The 17,849-nt window shown below is 45.6% G+C and overlaps 1 protein-coding gene across 4 annotated transcripts in view; it reads right to left on the bottom strand.

The window, feature by feature from the left end:
* The window catches only part of ACOXL (acyl-CoA oxidase like), a 348,079-nt gene that overhangs the window by 62,395 nt on the left and 267,835 nt on the right, over nt 1-17,849 (bottom strand). For all 4 annotated transcript variants that reach the window (XM_038561425.1, XM_038561423.1, XM_038561424.1 and 1 more), the window contains one exon: nt 13,937-14,024. In XM_038561425.1, coding sequence (XP_038417353.1) covers nt 13,937-14,024 — 88 coding nt within the window. The remainder of the gene's footprint in view (nt 1-13,936; nt 14,025-17,849) is intronic.

Genomic DNA, 17,849 nt, shown 5'->3' with positions numbered 1-17,849 from the left:
TTTCTCAGCTGTTTCCTCTTGCCTTAGATGTCAGTGTGACCTATGCTTTCATGCCAACAGTGGGCTCACCGCTCACCTCACCCCACTCTGATTTCTACCAAATTGCAAGAGAAGACAGAGGGTATAAACACTGCCAGCTCCTCTCTACCAGGCCTGGTGGCCTCTGTGCCTGGGCTGCCTAACTCATTGACAAGGACTGCTGAGAAGCACCAGAACAAGGTTCATGTTTCATTCCCCCTTCCACTCCCCTCCCCGATTTTTAAATAAGAAAAAAAAAAAAAAAAAAGAGGGACCTCTGGGTGGCTCAGTGGTTGAGCCTCTGCCTTCAGCTCAGGGTGTGATCCCGGTGTCCAGGGATTGAGTCTTGCATTGGGCTCCCTGTAGGAAGCCTGTTTCTCTTTCTGCCTGTGACTCTGCCTCTCTGTCTCTGTCTCTCATGAATTAAAAAAAAAAAAAAATAAATAAAGTCTTTTTTTAAAAAAAGAAAAAAAACCTCTAAAAATGAAAACATCTGTGGTATCTACCTTCCTCTACCCCTGCTGCTGATTCAACGGGCTGACTGCCTGATGAAAATAAGGCAGCCAGGAAAACACAAGGCTCGTGGCAGCAGCGCGAGTCTCCTTCAAGGACTCTGGGTGAAATGTTTTTGATTCTACATTGATTGTTTTAATGCCTCTTAAGGGTCCCCGGGGTGGTTCGTGTCAGCAGGGGGTTGCAAAGGCTTCCACCTGCCTGAGGACAGTTCTCTTGGTTCGATCCACCCACTCTGTGTGACAGAAAGATGGCCTGATGGTAGAGGGAGAACAACAGATTTTGAGATAACAAGTCGGCTTTGGGGTGGTGGGGGGAGCCTAGAAAAAAGTGACCGGGTTGAAGTAGGAAGATGGTAGTTTGGGAGAAAACACTTAGAGGCCAGCGTGAAATACAGATGTCTCCTCTTGTGGCTATGGGCCACCATGGGCTCAGATGTGCAGTACAACAGCCTCACCCCTGCTGCCATTTCTGAAAGGTAGACAGGATTTTTCAATGTGGGAGATCCCTAAAACAAGGAAATGGTTGTACCTAGAATATCTTTCATTATGACATGTTAATGCAAATAAGGGGGGAGAGTAAAACAAACCAAATGTACAAGAGCATTGAACTTGTGTTTCCCTTTGAATTACGGCTCTAAGGTTGAGGAACTAAGGCTAACTTAGCAGGCACAAGTGACCTTAATAGATAACACAGGGCGCTGTGTTGCTCAGGAATGCGGTCTCAGAATGTTCTTTCACCTTCTCTCACAAACCCTGTGACAGTGCCCTGGAGAACTGGGATCCTGCCCCAGGTGCCAAGCTTTAACTCTACCATTTGTCTGGCTTCAGCCTTCTCCATGGGGCAATGGGGGAGTACCCACCTGGAGTCTGCCCCTCACTTCTCCAGGTACCCAGGATCCTGGGGTTATAGCTTGAGTCTCTTCCCTGGGAATGGACTCCATCTGGTGTGTGTATCCCTAGACTCATGAGGGTAGCCAAGGGAAGCCATTGGCAGGGTGGGACACTGACCTTGTATGTCTAGACTAGATGATCCACATGGTGTGGGATGGATCTGGGGGTGGGAATAGTCAGGGATCTGCGATGGGGATTCTTCTCCCCATGCTGCTGAGTGCACAAAACTTCTGAGCCTGAGAACTGTAAATTGGAGTCTGGCCTTCTGGATGAATGAAGCTACATTTGTTCAGGCAGGAGGACAGAGTATATTTTCTTCAACACTTTGTCAGCTTGTTTTACACACTTCCCCTGGGCCCCACACATAGCAGCAGGGCAGACTTGTGATACGGAACAAGACCTGATGCTAAAATACAGGCTCACCCAAACCTCTTCAAAGCCAGGCCCTTCCATCTATCTCTGGAAAGAGGACATAGGTCCCAGCTGCGTCTCCCCTCTGGTAGGAGAAGGAGGCTTTCACCTTTCATACTTACAATGAAGATAAGGAAAACAGAAATAGGGAGGCAGACATCTGCCCCAAAACAGAAGTTTCCACCTGGAGGAATGTGACAGCCGAGCACCCTGGAGGCTGGCACTGTGCTCTGGAAGCAGTGCTCCCTTGCTAATGCTTCCCTGGCACCAGGGGCGGCTTGTCCCACATCTCCAGACCCTTGAGGGTCTGAAGGTCAGGTTCACATGGCACCTACACCCGAGGCTTCTGGTCCGGGGTCCTCCACTTACTCTGTGGCACAACATGGAGTATGCTGGTGGCTGTCCCTCAGCCCACTGCTCTCACCTGTGCGTGACAGCCTGCTGTCAGCTCATTTTGTAGAACTAGCACTCCAGGCTTCTAAAGTCCCCCACACACCTATTCATCAGAACATAACAGGGAAATGTTGAAAGGGAGAGAGAGACAGAGACAGAGACAAAAGGCCTTCAGATAAAACTTCAGGCCTTCAGGTTTTTTTGCAGAAAAAAACCTCTACTTTTGTTTTCAGAATCAACACGGAGGGTGAGCAGGGGATTTTAACTTCTTGTCAATTAGCAGTTTGGGCAGTTCTAGCCTCCTGCCCATTGAGATGTGGTAAAGGGTGTAGAGCTGGCCCACAGGGGACTTGCATGCTCGGCAAGGTGCCACGGCTCGCTGTCTGGTCCCCTAGCCTGGTCTTGGCTCAAGTGGCCCATTCCAGAGAGCAAACAGAACACGCCACATGCCACCCGCCCCCGGCTCCGTGCCCATGTCTGGGAGACGACAGGAGCTCACAGGGCCCAAGTTCTCTTCCGGGCAGACAAGTACTAGTTCTCTGTGACTAAGGCTCTGCCTGAGTACTAGGACCACAGCACCATCAGAGGGACAGCTTTTGGACAGAGAGGGGGACTTCTGCTTCTCTAACACAAATCCTCATTTCAGCCCCCTCTGTTACCTCCTCACTGAAGGTCTTCAGCCTCTTGCTTTCTGGCCACACCCCCATATTTTGTTCTTTACTCTCTGCTCCCACCCACTCTGGGTCTTTTTCCCCAGTATATCATGGCCAGGGAAGTGACCCTCAAGTGACCCTGGGTCTGAGGGTCACTCTCTGGCTGTCCCTTCATTTGCCTCCTACTGTCTACCCAGCAAAGGTCAAGTGCTGTAACACAGCATTCAGCACACCCCACGACCCTGTTCAGCCCACTTTTTCAAAACTCAGTTTTGTTTCCTGGCATTCTCCCCTTCTGGTAGAACAGGGGCCTTGCCATTCCCTGAACAAGGCCTTCACTTTGTCACCTTCACCTTTGTCCACACTGTAGCCTCCTCCCAGAATGCACTGCCATACTTCTAACATTAGGATCCTATTAATACTTCAAGACCCAGTACCGAGGGAACCTCTGGAAGCCATCTCAGAGTACTGTGATGTCTGCAAGCTCCCTGTACCTCTCATGGGCTCATCACATTCCACACGTATGAGGGCACATGTACTCATATCTTATTTTTCTCCTACACTGAGAAGGGTCATATATCATCCTAGCCCAAAGTCTTGCAAGCAGGAGGTCCTGAAAACTGTATAAGCAAATAAACTGCCAAGTATTTCCTGCCCACTCCTTTGAAATCTGTAGGAGCTGTGCCCGAAGAGGGGAGAGCATGGAGAGCATGGTGTAGCAGAGACTACATCTTTCTAGCAGGCAGCATGTCAGTTTGGCCAGGCGCTGGTTGGGGATGGCAGTAGGTCCTCCCTGCCATCTTGGAATCCTTAACCATAGTCTAAGCCATGGGAGTGACATGTGGATGACTGCTGCCAAGGGCTAAATGTGGGCACTTCCTGTAGGGAGCAGGGGCAGGCCGTGGGACAGGGCAAATCCTGTCTGCAGTGTCTAGGCCTTGGGAAGCAAGTGGCTCCCCTTTCTCCATGCCAGTGACATCACATGCCCATCTGATCTTCCTTCTCAGGGCTCTTCCCTGTCTGTGAAGCTGGTTATAAAAGAGAGCCAGCTGTGACCTCTGGCTCAGGTCTGGCACACAGTCACAAGAGGAAGCAGGCACACTTGTCACTGACTTCCCAGAGAGAGTCCTTTCAGCCTGGGCCAAACGTGACCATTCACTCAGCAAAAGATAAAAGCATAGCTCTAAGGAACCCCTCTCTCCGGAACTTGCAATCTTTCCATGGGTGGAGAGGCTGCCTACCCTCAGATAGATGGGGTACTCTCTTGCTAATTCAATGTGGCTCTCACCTCACCATGGCCAATGGGTGCTTACTAAGGTGTACACCAGTGGTGGCCACTATTTCCATATCTTCTCCCTGGCAGACAGCCTTCCCCATGGGACTGCCCCATCCACTGCAGATCCCTTATTGTAAAGATAACTCCAACCATGACACTCAGCTGGAGGTCACACTCAACCCCCTCACTGATCCACAAAGAGAATAGAAGTTGACAAGTTTTGGAAAAGCAAGAGCTGTGGACTCCAGATATAGCATTTCAATCAGGAAGATAATAGACATGATGGCTGTGAGCAATTGCCTGGGGTATGGCATCAACTCCAGTGTTCCATTTTGAGGGGTTTGTCTCTCAATTTAACATAATGCCATGCTCAGAACTTGGGTATCTCTATGTCCTCAGGCCTCTCTGCCATTCCCCATTGTAGGGTCTTACTCACAGGCCCCAGATTCCCCCCACACTGTACATGTCCAGGCTGGATTTGGTCCTATCTGCTCTAACTTGGTGCCAGACAGCCTAGCCCTCTCTGTACAATCCTTATGCTTCCTCCTACCTCACCCTTTGCCTCTCATCACTCTCAAGGTTCTGTAGATTATTTCCCTGTAACATCTCCAGAATGACTCCCCGGCCCCTACCAGTCCTGCCACCAATGCTTCTCAGTTTGTATCCTCATAGCTGTGTGCTGGACACCCTGGCCTGGCCTCCCTTGGTCACAATTCACCTCCAAATCACAGCTGCATACTCTTCCTACAGCCCCAATCTGGTCATGCCTTCCCCTGTTCCACATCTTTCCCAGAGCCCCACTGACTGTGGAGGTTGACAGTGAAACCTCCCAGACTAGGCCTATGAAGGCCCTGTGGGATCCCGACTCTTGTTGCCAAAGTGTACCCTGCACTGCAGACACACCAAATCACAAGTGCTCTCCCAAATCATCTATGAATTTCATGCTTCTCATTCTGCTCTTCCTTCTGCTTATAATGTCCTTTCCACCTTTGTAATATAGGTAAATCTTACCCATCCTTCAAAAGGCAAGGTCTCAAATGCTAACTGCCTTGCCAAGCACTTCATAGGGAGCCATGTGAACCCCATACTTAAGTATCTCCCAAGTTCTCCCAGAGCATCTGGTCTATGGAGACTGTCATTCCAGCTCTGACTAATGCTCCTTGAGAGCAGGGGCCATTCCCTACTGGATATTGCATCTCCAGAACTTAACATAGTTCCTGGGCCACGGTAGGCCTTCAACACATTGGATGAGGAGGGGTGAAAAAGGAGTGAAGGAAGAGGGCTCTACATCCATACTGTTTCTGAATGACAATGGAGTAGATGCTGGACTCAGGTAGGGCAGGACTAGATTTTAAATGCTTGTTCTTCATGGGACTGAGTTTGAGAGACAGAGCAAGGTTCCACTTTCATGGGACATCCCGCCATTTTGTCCCACAGTCTGAAGCAATACCTTCATCCTATTCCTTAGGAACACAGTCTTCATGTTCCTTGCAAGAATGACTAAAGCAAACCAAAGTCAAGTCCTCACAGCTTTAGCTGGTCCTGTGAAGCTGGGACTTGAGGCATCTCTGGTGCATAGATCAGAACCCGAGTGTCTCCTTAATCAACTGCTGACAGAAGCTTTTTGTGTCAATTATCAGAAAAATTCAACCATCTGTCCATAGCCCAGAATGGATTTGCATAAAATTTAATTTGTCTTAAACTTCTCAGGAATGAAGAACTATAAAATGTGCACAAGACAAGGAACTTTAATGTTATTGTATCCAGAAAGTGCATTACATAATAAGAAATAGCTATTTCTAACATTATAAAAAGTCATTTTTTCTTCCATGTTATGTTTTTGTGACTAGCTTACTTTCTGGTTCATGCACTTTGACCCTCGAGATCACAGCAAGAAGTGGTTAGACGCCATCTATCTCTACCACATGAACTTGTTATTCCACTCTTGGGCACAGAATACTTTTCACCTATAATTATAGAAATCTGGGGGGATTTCTTTATTTTCCAGGCTTCCAATTAAGAGAGATTTCCAAGTGCTTTTTCAGTGGAAAAAAAAAAAGTTACAATAAAAAGCTTCCTCCATCTCTACTTACCCTGATGTTAAATAAACTTTCCCTGGTGGGTTTTCAATGTCCACTTTGATAAGCAAATTAGGAATCCTACATGTCAGTAAAGGAAGGTGAATATTCTGATGAAAACCTTGCTGTTAGTTATCTTGTAATCACTTCCCTATCTAACACTCTAGGCCACTTTAAGTATATATTACAACTTGTTACTTGATTATATCTCAGGATCGAATGCTGCATTTTTTCCTCTTCAGTTCTCACATTTCTGAGTAAAAGCCATCATTTTCAAGTTAATAGGGCATTATGTTTTCTCTGCAAATAAAATCCCATAACTCTCAAGCAAAGAGAGAGGTAAATTCATTAAGAGGAGACACAGCACTATTTTTCCTCCTGACATTTGGGATCTACAATAGGTTAAAAATGATATTTTTATCTCTGGTGATTTATCAAACTCCAGATTCCATAAAAGATAAACAGATGCACTAAGAAAAGGATATATCATCTTAATGTTTCATTGTGACACTTTTGGTATCTGAAGAGCATGTATATTAAAGATCTCCCCTCCAAAAACTCAATAGTTCCTATGATTTATACAGTTATTTCTTGTTTTTAAAACACATTGAAGTGAGAACATGCCAAGAGACACCTTAAAAAAATGGTCACATTTGAAACATACAGATTATTTATAGACAAGAAAAAAAAAAAAAAAAAAAAACCCTGAGAGCTGAAAGAAAATCTGGTTGTCAACAGACAGTTGCTTTTTCTATGTTTTTTTCTGAGTTCATTTTGGTTTTTGTGTGGGTGGCTCATGTGAACTCAAAGGTTATTTGCTAAATGTTTTGTGAGATTAGAACATGTTGTCCTTTAAAATCTAAATTTAAATTTATGTTTGTTGCAAATATGTTTCACTTTAGAATATGGGATCATATTTTTAAAATAGAAAATCATACCTAGAACTGCTGTGATCAGACAAGGGTTCCTTGTGTGATGCTCCTATTTTTATTCACAGTTTAGAAGGTATTATTCTTAATCATATTCCTAGCAGGAAAACTCACAGTACAGAGTTCGGCAGTAAAAATGGTTTCTTTTTTACTTTTGTGTTGCTTTCACCTGCCAGTTTGGGTACTAATTAATCTTATTTTGAAACTACTTAGGTGCCAGAAGCTGTAAAGTCAGTGTGTACTGCATATCAGATCTTTGTAGTACAAATATAAAGTACATTTTTTAATTATAGGATGGGGAAAAAAGGAGACCCTCACCACCAGCACGTTTAAGGTGGGGAGGGCTTCTTTTTTGTGCCTCTTTAGCAATGCTGAGTAACCAGATTCAGATCCAAGCAGCATGTATGGGTCTCACAAGGTGGGCAGTCAGCTGGGATTTGAATCCTCCTTCTGCTGTGTGACACTGGGCAACTTACTTCATCTCTCTGTGCTTAGTTTCCTCAGATGGAAATTGGATAGACAGTGGGCCCCTTCCTCACTGCTTCAGTTGAGGGATTAATTAATATTCCCGCCACAACATTTTGCACAGGGCTGGAAACTGAGCCCTCCCTACATGTTAGCTGTCCTCATGATTATAGGACCCTAGTGCTTCCTCACATGATTTTTCATTTAATCCCCACAGAAAATCTGTGAGATAGAAAATATAAGATGCACTACTTGGAGACAAACTTGGTAAGAGTAGTGAAAAAGCAGTACAGGCCAACTTTAACATAGGAAAGTATGTGTTAAATAAATATACAAAGAAAAATCTCCAAACGTTCAAGAAGGCTGTGACTCCCAGCCTCTGGTGTTTATCTGTGGGAAGGAAAGCCCTTGGAGGGTTGGTGGTGGGAGGGTTTCCCTCAATATCTGATGCCTAGAAAGCTCTGACTGAGCAGTGCTTTAGGGTTAGCCAGCCTGAGGGCGAAGTCCTAGCTCCACAGCTTAGCTGGATGTGATCCTAGGCAATTGGTTTCTCCTCTGAGCCAGTTTCTCAATGGCCTCTGTCAGCATGTCTGGAGATGGAAGAAATGACAATGGCTCTGGTACAGGGGAAGGCTTCAACAGATGGAGGCTGCAGTGATCCTTATAGTCGGCCAAGATGCTGGCGCTCCAGGGATAAGTGACATTTTATTAGCATCTGGGTAAGGTACTGCAGCTAAATTCTGTTCATAATAGTCTTCTCCACAGAACAGATATTAGCCAAGAGTTAGATTTTGCTTTTTCCACGTGTCCCCTTCTTCCCAGTGCAACAGAATCCTCAGGTCATTTGTCATAAAACGATTTCATAAGTTGTCACCTCCTTCAAAGAAGGGTTAGCAGAGTCCTCTCAAGATGGCTTTCTTAGTGACACAGTCCCAAGGGGGTGATTCGGGGCCTCAGGGGCTCAGACTTCTAGCAAGGCCAGTGTGACAGCATTTCTTGGGTGAACAGTACTTGGGGTCTCTGGGTTGGGCTTATCCAAACTGCAGATTTACTTATGGGGCCATGTGGAGAAGGCAAGGATGGGTGGGTTGTAGGCGGGGGGCGGGGTGGAAAAACCCCAGCATTTTAATGACAGGAGCAACCTTTATGATGCTGAAGAACTCTTCTGTGGATTCACAGAAGCCTGGGAGCCACGCTTCATCTCCCCCAGCTTCCCAGACGGGAAAGGCTAGGAATGTGGTATGATGCTGGGCAGTCTGCATCGTAGAACTTTCTCTTCCTGTGTCCATTTGCTCATGAAACCAGTGCTGCATGCTCTGCCAAGGGTTGGCATACAGCAACGCTTCAAATTCAGTCGCATTTCTTCTTCTTTTCTTTTTTGTAAGAGCCACCATCTACATTAGCCCAAAGTAGCCCTATGCTCCTACTTAAAATGGTCTCCATTTCATTGGGTGCCTCCCTCAGCAAGAGCCTCCACTCTCATCTCTGTGCCTTGGAGCAATCTTGTGCCGGCTCAGGGAAGGCGAGGTCTCACTTCCTTTTCTCCAGGTTTGTTGCCACTGCCTGGCATTCCAGACAGCCCCTCTCTGCCATCCCAGACTTTGGGCTTTAGAGACCTGGCACCTCCTGCAGAGGAGGTCATGTGCTCTGAAGTGGGGGGGGGGCCCTCAACTCCACTGAAATTTTTGCTCTCAGGAGCTAATGGGTCTAATGTTCAGCCGTGTGATCTGGACAGAGGGAACAAAGCTGGAGATGGTCCTTCTCTTCCCCAGTGTTGGGGTTGCCAAGATGCTGATGCAAATTGTGCCTGCCCATTCTTGGCTCTCTAGATGCCCTCACCTGCTTCTACCACCTACATATTTAAGGGGTGTTAGATATAGAGGAAGGCCAGCATCGGGGGCAGCAGTACCCAAAGCTCCTCCCTCCCATCTCTGACCACCTGTCAGGGTGCACTAGGACTGCTTCTAAAGATCATCCTACTCAGAGGGTCCCTATGGGGAAAAAAAGGCACACAGGTTGTCCCAGCCAACACAATACCTGTGGTACCTCTCCTCCTTCCCCACCTGCCAGACCTCCATCTCCAGCAACAGTAGCAAAACACACTGGAGAATTCTGTATTTGAATAAGATGTGTTGATTTTCAACTTTGGTTCCACCCCAGGGGGGCAGGTTTGCTCTTCAAGTGCAGAGGATTTAGGGTGTTGGGGCACTTCTGTCGTTGAGTGTAAGGCGAGTGACAAGGACCTAAATTCACACGGATTCCTGGATGAAGTTATGGCATTTTATTTTTCTGAGCTGGAATAATGAAATGCACATTCAGTGAGGTGGTAAGTATATTCCCACAGTTCCCTGGAAGATGAATGCCAAAGCTAAAATGAAATCAAGGTGAATGTAGTTTGTTTAAAGACTAGCCCCATTAACAATGGTGACAAAAAGTGCTGATCCCACGAAGAATACTGGAACAAGCACTCGCGGATAAAATACCGAAATAATGCTTTAATAACACATATGATCACATTTTTATTAACAAAGGAAGTCTTGTTTGGAAACAAATCATCCCTGAGAGAAGTCTGAAGTTAACCCTCTGATAGACAGAAAGCCACACTATTTATATATTCTAATCATAATTACAATGTGCTCTTAATGAGAACATTCTAAATTATTAGTCATGTTAGTAAGAACCAGGAAAAGGACTTCTGTAGCATAATGAGAACACTTTACAGGCTTAGAGAAGGGAAAAACCAAGAGACAGTTCTGCATGGAGCTGGAGAGTGGTAGATGTAATTTATGTAATAAAAGTGCTTAGTTTCTCTTTTTTGTTTAGGAATCGGTACACCCTTAGGGGTTCAGACAGCACTGTGCTTCAGAACTGCTCTTTCTAGGGCAAGATAAAAATGTGTATCACAGAAAAATAACAATTTATCATTGTAATGGTTACATCCCACTTCAGAAACCACTAGAGACTGCTTAACATTTTTATTTCAAACATGGCTTTCCCAAGTCTTGAGGTGACAACGGATACTGATGCCAGGAGGCATTTTTTCCATTTGTTCCTAATAAAAATGGCTAGATTCTGAGTTCATTTTCATCTGGGGTGACGTTAAGGTCTGTGCTTTCGCGGACTGATCCTTCCCTTCTCTCCTTTGTGCTCTTTCTTTGAAAGTCTCCAAAGGCAACATCTGGACCGGGTCACCGAAGACAGATGGGCTCCTTCTACTTCTTCTCCCATCCCCTGGGGACCTCTGGCAGAGGCGCAGCACGCTATTTAAATGTAATGATATGCCGACTGCATTGTCCTTGCGCACTGAGCGCTGGCGCATTCCTACCATGAGAGCCCATCCTGTGTCTGTTCAGGTCTCCTCATTACGATGGCTTTCTCTATCTCCAAACATTCCTGGGATTTCTAGATGCTGTCATTGAACTAATTCTTATTATTTTTAATCTGTCACTTTATACAGGCAAAAAGTCTTCCTCTGACACCGAAGGGGGCCAATTTCCTGAAAATGATCACTTTTGCTACTGTGGTTATTAACCGATAAGAGGCAGGGAGTCAATTTAGATTTATTTTGTGCTGCAGCAATATTAAATTTTTGATGTTTCCTGCCAGTGTTAGACTTCCTAGTCTTACAAGTTAGACTGGAACCTAACTTGCCTAATTGTTCTCTTGTTTTCACTCTTAACAAACAAGGATCTAAATGTTCCACTTCAGTAATGGCAATGAAGGTTTTCATAGAGTAGTAATTAACAGTGGTAAAAAATGTTTATTGAACCCTAACTATGGATCCGGTGCTAAGATAAGGGCTTTTGAGTATATTCTCAATAGCCCCATGAGGTAAATATCACCTTATCTCCATTTTATAAATGAAGATGAGACTAAAGCTCAGAGAGGTTGATTAATTCACTCACAGTCACACAGCAGGGTAGAGGTAAATAAAGCCTCTGCATTCAGTTAACCTGACTCTGGAGCCCAAGTTCCCAACCCTCACGCTAAACTTAATTATGCTCTCAACAGATGGGATGAGTGGTTCAAGGTGTAATGGTCAGTGTTTCCAAGGCAAAGGCGTGAGTTCAGTGATTCTTTGATGGCCCCCTTTCGAATTTAATCCCATCTCTTAATGTTTAGAAGTGTTTCACCTGGGGTTCCACATGGTTCCTGTTCATGTCCTGGGAAGGGTAATATCTGCAGCCAGTCCACAGAGGAACAGAGGGAGGAGCCCATGCATCTCTGAGTGCAAAGCCATAAATGTCTATGCAGAGTAAAGAAGGTGGCCTGGGACGTAACTGCCATCAGTAAAGGTGCCTCGTGTGCTGCTCTATATCCCAAGTATGTTTTAGCCCCATCAACAAATCAGAAAAAATAACCCACCAACAGAGAAGTGGTTTCTATAAATTCCTTAGGGAGTGAAGCTGGTGCTGAGCACACCAGGACAGTCCAGGAAGCAGAAAACCTGTGGTCTCCAGGACCCAGCCTCGGTGGCAGGCAGGCCAGCACAGACACTCAGATGCTCCTCCAAGAGTTGTCCGGACAGCCCAACCTTCTGCAACATTATGACTGTAACTAAATTCCACATGGAGATTTCCCCACAGGACGGAGCCTGTATGGATGATTTAGCAAATTGGGGTTTCATTCGTAATGAATAAACTGGCATTCTGGTTTATAGAGCTGTCACCTTTGAGTTTGATTAAGGGGAGGCAATTCCCCTGAGCTTCATATGCTGTGGATGTGCAGACCAATGAAAATTTCTGGATGCACAGATGAGGGAACGAAATCCCATGCCCCAGTGACCTGTGGGGAGGGAATCTTTCGCTCTTCCTCTGCCCCTCTGAGACCCACTCTGTGATCCTCCTTTCACTCCCCGGGGAGAAGGGGCAAATCAATTCAAGTCTGGGGTGCTAATGAGGCTGTGGTTATAAAAGAATGTGGTCGCTGTGTAGAAAGGCTGCTCCTTGGGTGTGATGCCCTCAGACCCCATGAGGAACCTGTGCTCCTGGCACATTCACTCGCATATTCTTATTCCTGTCCATACTCTTGAGCAATGTGTCATGAGGCTCACCAGGTCCCAAGCACTGGACCGTGCCTTGAGGGAGAAGAGAGGCCAGGCTCAGTCTACTCACCCCAATATGGCTCTTGTCAGCTCTCAGGGAGGGGCCTGGGCAGCCCCACAGTGATAAATAACATGGCTCTCTGCTCTCTTGCTACTGCCTGGTTGGGGAAGGAGGGTGGTGGCCAGGCTGTGAGGTGGGGTGGGATGTAGGCACTTCAGGGTGGCTGGCTTGACTCCTAACAGAACCCCTCCAGGAATTCCACCCCATAAGATGGTGCCCTGAGGACACACCAGGATTGGAAGCTGGGCCCCAGAGCTATGATGGGACCAAATCTGACCCTGCCTTCCCAGGGCCAGCAGTAAACTTGGTGTGATGGAAAACCCCACATGGCAAACAAGCACAGCAAAAGCCTTTTTCTTTTAAGACAACCCCCCCACTCCCCGCCATGCAGTAAGAGTATACGATGAATGAACGAATGATTCTTGATGCTACACAAAATGTTCAAGGATAATTTGTCATGTCTTGATAGATCTTACTTTGTTTTCAAAGTTTCATTTTATTTTATGTGATTTGGGTTTGTTGAGGTCAAAATGGACACTCAGGCTTTTCTCAGTGTTGGCACTCCTGACATCTAGGCAGGATAACTCTGTGCTATGGGTGCTGTCCACAGCCTGTGGGGTGTTCAGCAGCATCCCTGGCCTCTATCTTCCAGCAATCTCTGCTGGGTTGTGCCAACAAACAATGTCTCCAAACATCATTAAATGTTCCCAGGAGGGTGCAATCACCTCTGGTTGAGAGCCACAGCTTTAAAAGGCTGAACCAGTTTCTCACTAATTCGAGGATTTGGTTTAAGCAGTTAGCTGCAGTACTTGATATTCTTCGGTCAGCGATCCTATTAAAACACCCTCCCTTTATCTGTGTGTGCACCCTCTGGTTTGTTTGCTTGGGAATGGCAGTTCCTATTGGGCAGAGGGCCTCTGCTGAGAGGGCCACCACTTGCCAGCTGGCTCTTAACAAGCCAGCGCTCTTGGCAGCTGTCGGGTAGTGTTAGATGCCCTTTTCCTGGAGTTTAGCATTGGGTTTTGTGGGTGTCATTTAGTCAGTGTCCTTGGTAAGTTGGGGGTTAAGTTATTTTGGGCCTCTACATTCAACACAGGGCTCTGACTGGTATGGGGACTGTCCTTCGTCTGCAGTCTTATTCCCAGATAACTTGCAGCCCTCCTAGCTGCCCAAGTACAAACATTCAATGAGAGCCAACTGACCTCTGTGAATGTGTGCCAGAGACAAGGAGGCAACATGATGAAGACACGAGTTCCAGGCACTGAAAAAGTCCTCTTTTTTGGTCATCACCTGTCAAATCGACAGAATAAAAATAACTACTGGTGATCTCCTCAGAGAAGAGAACTCAGAAGCAAGGCAGATGACAAATGTGCACATTTTTAGTACAACCGTAAGCCTGGGTATGTTGCAAGGCTGGCCTCTACGCCCCACAGAAGCTATTTGTTAGATGAAGAAATGCCGTAAATGTACTGAGTCCAGTTCACATGTTTATGGCGATTCCCCGCCCATATCAAACACGGCCACTGCCAGCTGCCAATTCTTGAGATGTAACAGGCATTCAGGAAACAATGTGAAGGGGAGAGTGCAGCGACAGATAAAGTGACACTGTGTTAATTGGGCCACTCACCGCCTGAAGATCTGTGAATACCAGAACTAACTCCATAACTCTAATCTGCAGCAAAACTAACCTGCCCTCACTCCCCTCGCCCTTCCATCGTAGGCAGGTACATCATCTTCAAGCTGTTTCTTAAATGCCTGCGAGGTCTTCAGAACTGGCTTCCGGCAGTGGCCACGTCTGATGTGCGTGAGGGGCTCACACCAGCACGCGCAGTTCGCTCACAGCAACGCCACGTTATCCATCCATCTGACGGGTCCCCTTAGCAGGTCTACTCTGTGTAAGATGGTCTTTCAATCACTCTAATGAAGGGAGTTGTTTTGCTGCATTTTTTTTTTTTTTTTTTTTTTTTTGTTAGTTGGCCAGAAGTGAGGCACTATATCTGGGAGAAGATAAGAATGAAGAAAATGCACAAAGAGAAAGACGCCAAATCACGAAGCTGGCAGTTAGTCATTTAGGTGGAGCTAAGGGCAGATTTTTATCTGACCAGAGAGAGTGTTAAATTTGTCACTTCTGACTTTTCTGCTTCTTCTTGCCTTTTTTGTTTTGTTTTGTTTTGTTTCAAAAACCTAACAGTTTGATATTTAAATTTTCAGCACTTTGGCCAAAGAAATAACACTCAGAAAGTTGGATTCTGTGCATCTGCTTCCCATTTGTTTTAAATTCACACACCGGGCTCTATGGTTGGAAAGTAACCTGCCTCCTGCAGCTCCATAGCTCCTGCAGAGCCTGGAGGACTGGCTTTGTCAAAGTCCTCCTACAACAGAGTGCTTTGTGTTGCAGTGGAAAAACAGCACTGCGGAAAGCCTCTACTCATGTATAATTTAGCATGATTACCTGGGGCAGCAGGCACAGTTTGGAGGACCATGTCACACATGTCTTGGAGTCCCCACCTAACTGGGGCATCTCATGACAGTCAAGGGAGAGGATGACATCTGTATTGCTCCCTGAATCAATATCCCTCTGTACTGGTATTGAAATGACAGCTGAAAAGGTGTGGGAGAGAATGCCATTCCCAAGGAACAGGCTATAGAACATCTTTGGCAGAGGTGAGGACAAGACCTGGCCAAACACTCCTGTCTCAAAGCTCTACCCACCACACTGTAGATGGAAACGCTGGGAAATCCATGCTGGAGCCTGGTGGACAGGCTCTCCTAAACATGTGTAGGCTGCCCTCCACAATTGTATGGGAAGGAGAGTGGAAGGGTAAGATATTGTACAGATGTGTCCAAACAGAACTGAGGGGACTCTTAAATTTTTAAAAAACTGAGCATATACAGTGGAGTCTTTTACTGGACAGATCTAGAGAGAACCAGCAACAGACAATTGGCTGGACAAGGTAGACCCTGTATGAGGATGGGACTTCAGATGAGAAAATGCTAGAGGACCCTTTACAAAACTTGCTATAACCCTCAAAAAGTATAAGACAGGGGATCCCTGGGTGGCTCAGTGGTTCAGCACCTGCCTTTGACCCAGGGCGTGATCCTGGAGTCCCGGGATCGAGTCCCACATCGGGCTCCCTGCATGGAGCCTGTTTCTCCCTCTGCCTGTGTCTCTGCCTCTCTCCACCCCCTCCCTCTCTGTGTGTGTGTGTGTGTGTCTATCATGAATAAATAAATAAAATCTTTTTTTTTTTCAAAAAGTATAAGACAAAAAAAAAAAAAAAGGCCATTTCAAGTTTTCAAGTTAAGGAGAAAGGTCCTTGAAGGCCTGCCAACCTGCTCCTAAGTGCTTTTCCTTATATGTCAGCATCACAGTGCTGCAGCAGAACCCACATGGGCAGGTTGTAAGTAACCTTATCCCCGCTGGCAACTGTCCCCTTGCACCCCACTCCAGATAGGAAGGCTGGCATGACTCACCCTCCAGTGAAGGATGGGACCCATGACTTGGAACATGTTGAGAGAAAGGCAGATGCCCAGGAAAGTGACAGACTGACTGAGAATTGGCAAGAAATAATAGACTGAAGTCAATTGGGAGCTGCACAGTGGTCCACACAGCCAGGTGGGGCAGCCCGGAACAGTGTGTGGGCTCACTATAAAGTGATCAAAACAAGCAGATCAGAAGGTCAAACTCTGGTTCAACCTTTAGGTGCAGACTCAATGTGAACTCTGGAGTGTCAATGCCCACAATTGTAACCCAGCTGATAATTGCCTATGCGATGTACAATATTTTTAAATGTTATTATTGCACCAACAATATCCAAAATCAAGTATCTAACTCTCTCTCCTTACAAAACCTTAATAGGAGGTTTTCGGAGATTCTGGATTTCTTTGAAATGGATGGCTGTTCTTTCCTTCAAGAAGTAAACCTGCTACTGAAAAGTTGTGTGACTTAGCCTTATGCAAACTAAAGCCTTCTTAAATGCACCAGACAACAGACACTGTTTTAAGCTCTTAATTGCATTTGCTCATTGAGTCTTCAGAAGCCCTTGAGGTAGGAATTGCTGATATCTTTTGATATCTTCATTTTGCAGGTGGAAAACTGACACAAGTTGAGGAATTTGCCCCAGGTTGCAGAGCTGGATTGGGACCAGGCGCCGAGGCTTCTGAGCCCATGTTTCTAACCACAGGCTACACTGCCTCCCAATGGACTAATGGGGAGTTGGTTCCCTGGCAACACCTGTCCCCCCCAAATGCAGTTTATAAAGATGCATTGTCACACACGGTCATGTGTAACCTGAACCATATTCCGCACTTAAAACCTCTAATGGAAATGAATGCTTATTTCCTAATAAATCATCACACAATTAAAACAGGGCTGAGACCATAAAGAAACCCATTAGCCTCCCTTTTGATGGATGCCCATGTCCATTCTCCCTTCTTTTCTAGAAATACTCCCAATAGCTTTGGGCAGCAATATATCCAATTAAAAATACTTATCTCCCTACAGAGGATCTACCAAAAAACCTCAGCTAACATCACACTTAATAGTAAAGACTGAGTGCTTTCCTCTCTATGATTGGGAGGATGAGGATGTTTGTCATCACTTCTACTTGTTGTTCTGAAGATTCCAGCCAGGACAATAAGGCAAGAAAAATAAATTAAAGGTGTGAGATTGGAAAGGAATAAGTAAAATTGGCTTCATCCAAAAAAACATATGATTTTCTATGTAAAAAATCCTAAGGAATGTATCACAAACCTACTAAACCTAATTAACAAATTAAGCAGCAAACTCACAGGATGCAAGATTTTGAAAAAAAAAATCGATTGAATTTCTATATTCTAGTAATAAACAATTTGGACCTGAAATAAAAATACCATTGTAATAGCATCAAAACTATGAAATACTCACAGATACATTGTACACAGCACACGCAATATCTGTACACAGAAAGGAAAAAACATCACAGAAAGAAATTGAAAAGGAGCACACAAATGAAGAGAGAGCTCTACTGTGCTCATGGGCCAGAAAACTCTACATTGCTAAGATGTCATTTCTCACATTGATCTATAGAGTAACACAATGCCAAGCAAAATCCCAGCAGACTTTTGTGTGTGTAG

This window comes from Canis lupus, chromosome 17 (genome assembly GCF_011100685.1).
Source record: "Canis lupus familiaris isolate Mischka breed German Shepherd chromosome 17, alternate assembly UU_Cfam_GSD_1.0, whole genome shotgun sequence".
Taxonomy (NCBI): domain Eukaryota; kingdom Metazoa; phylum Chordata; class Mammalia; order Carnivora; family Canidae; genus Canis; species Canis lupus.
Note: the sequence above shows the minus strand (reverse complement) of the source record. Positions and strands in the feature narration are given on the sequence as shown.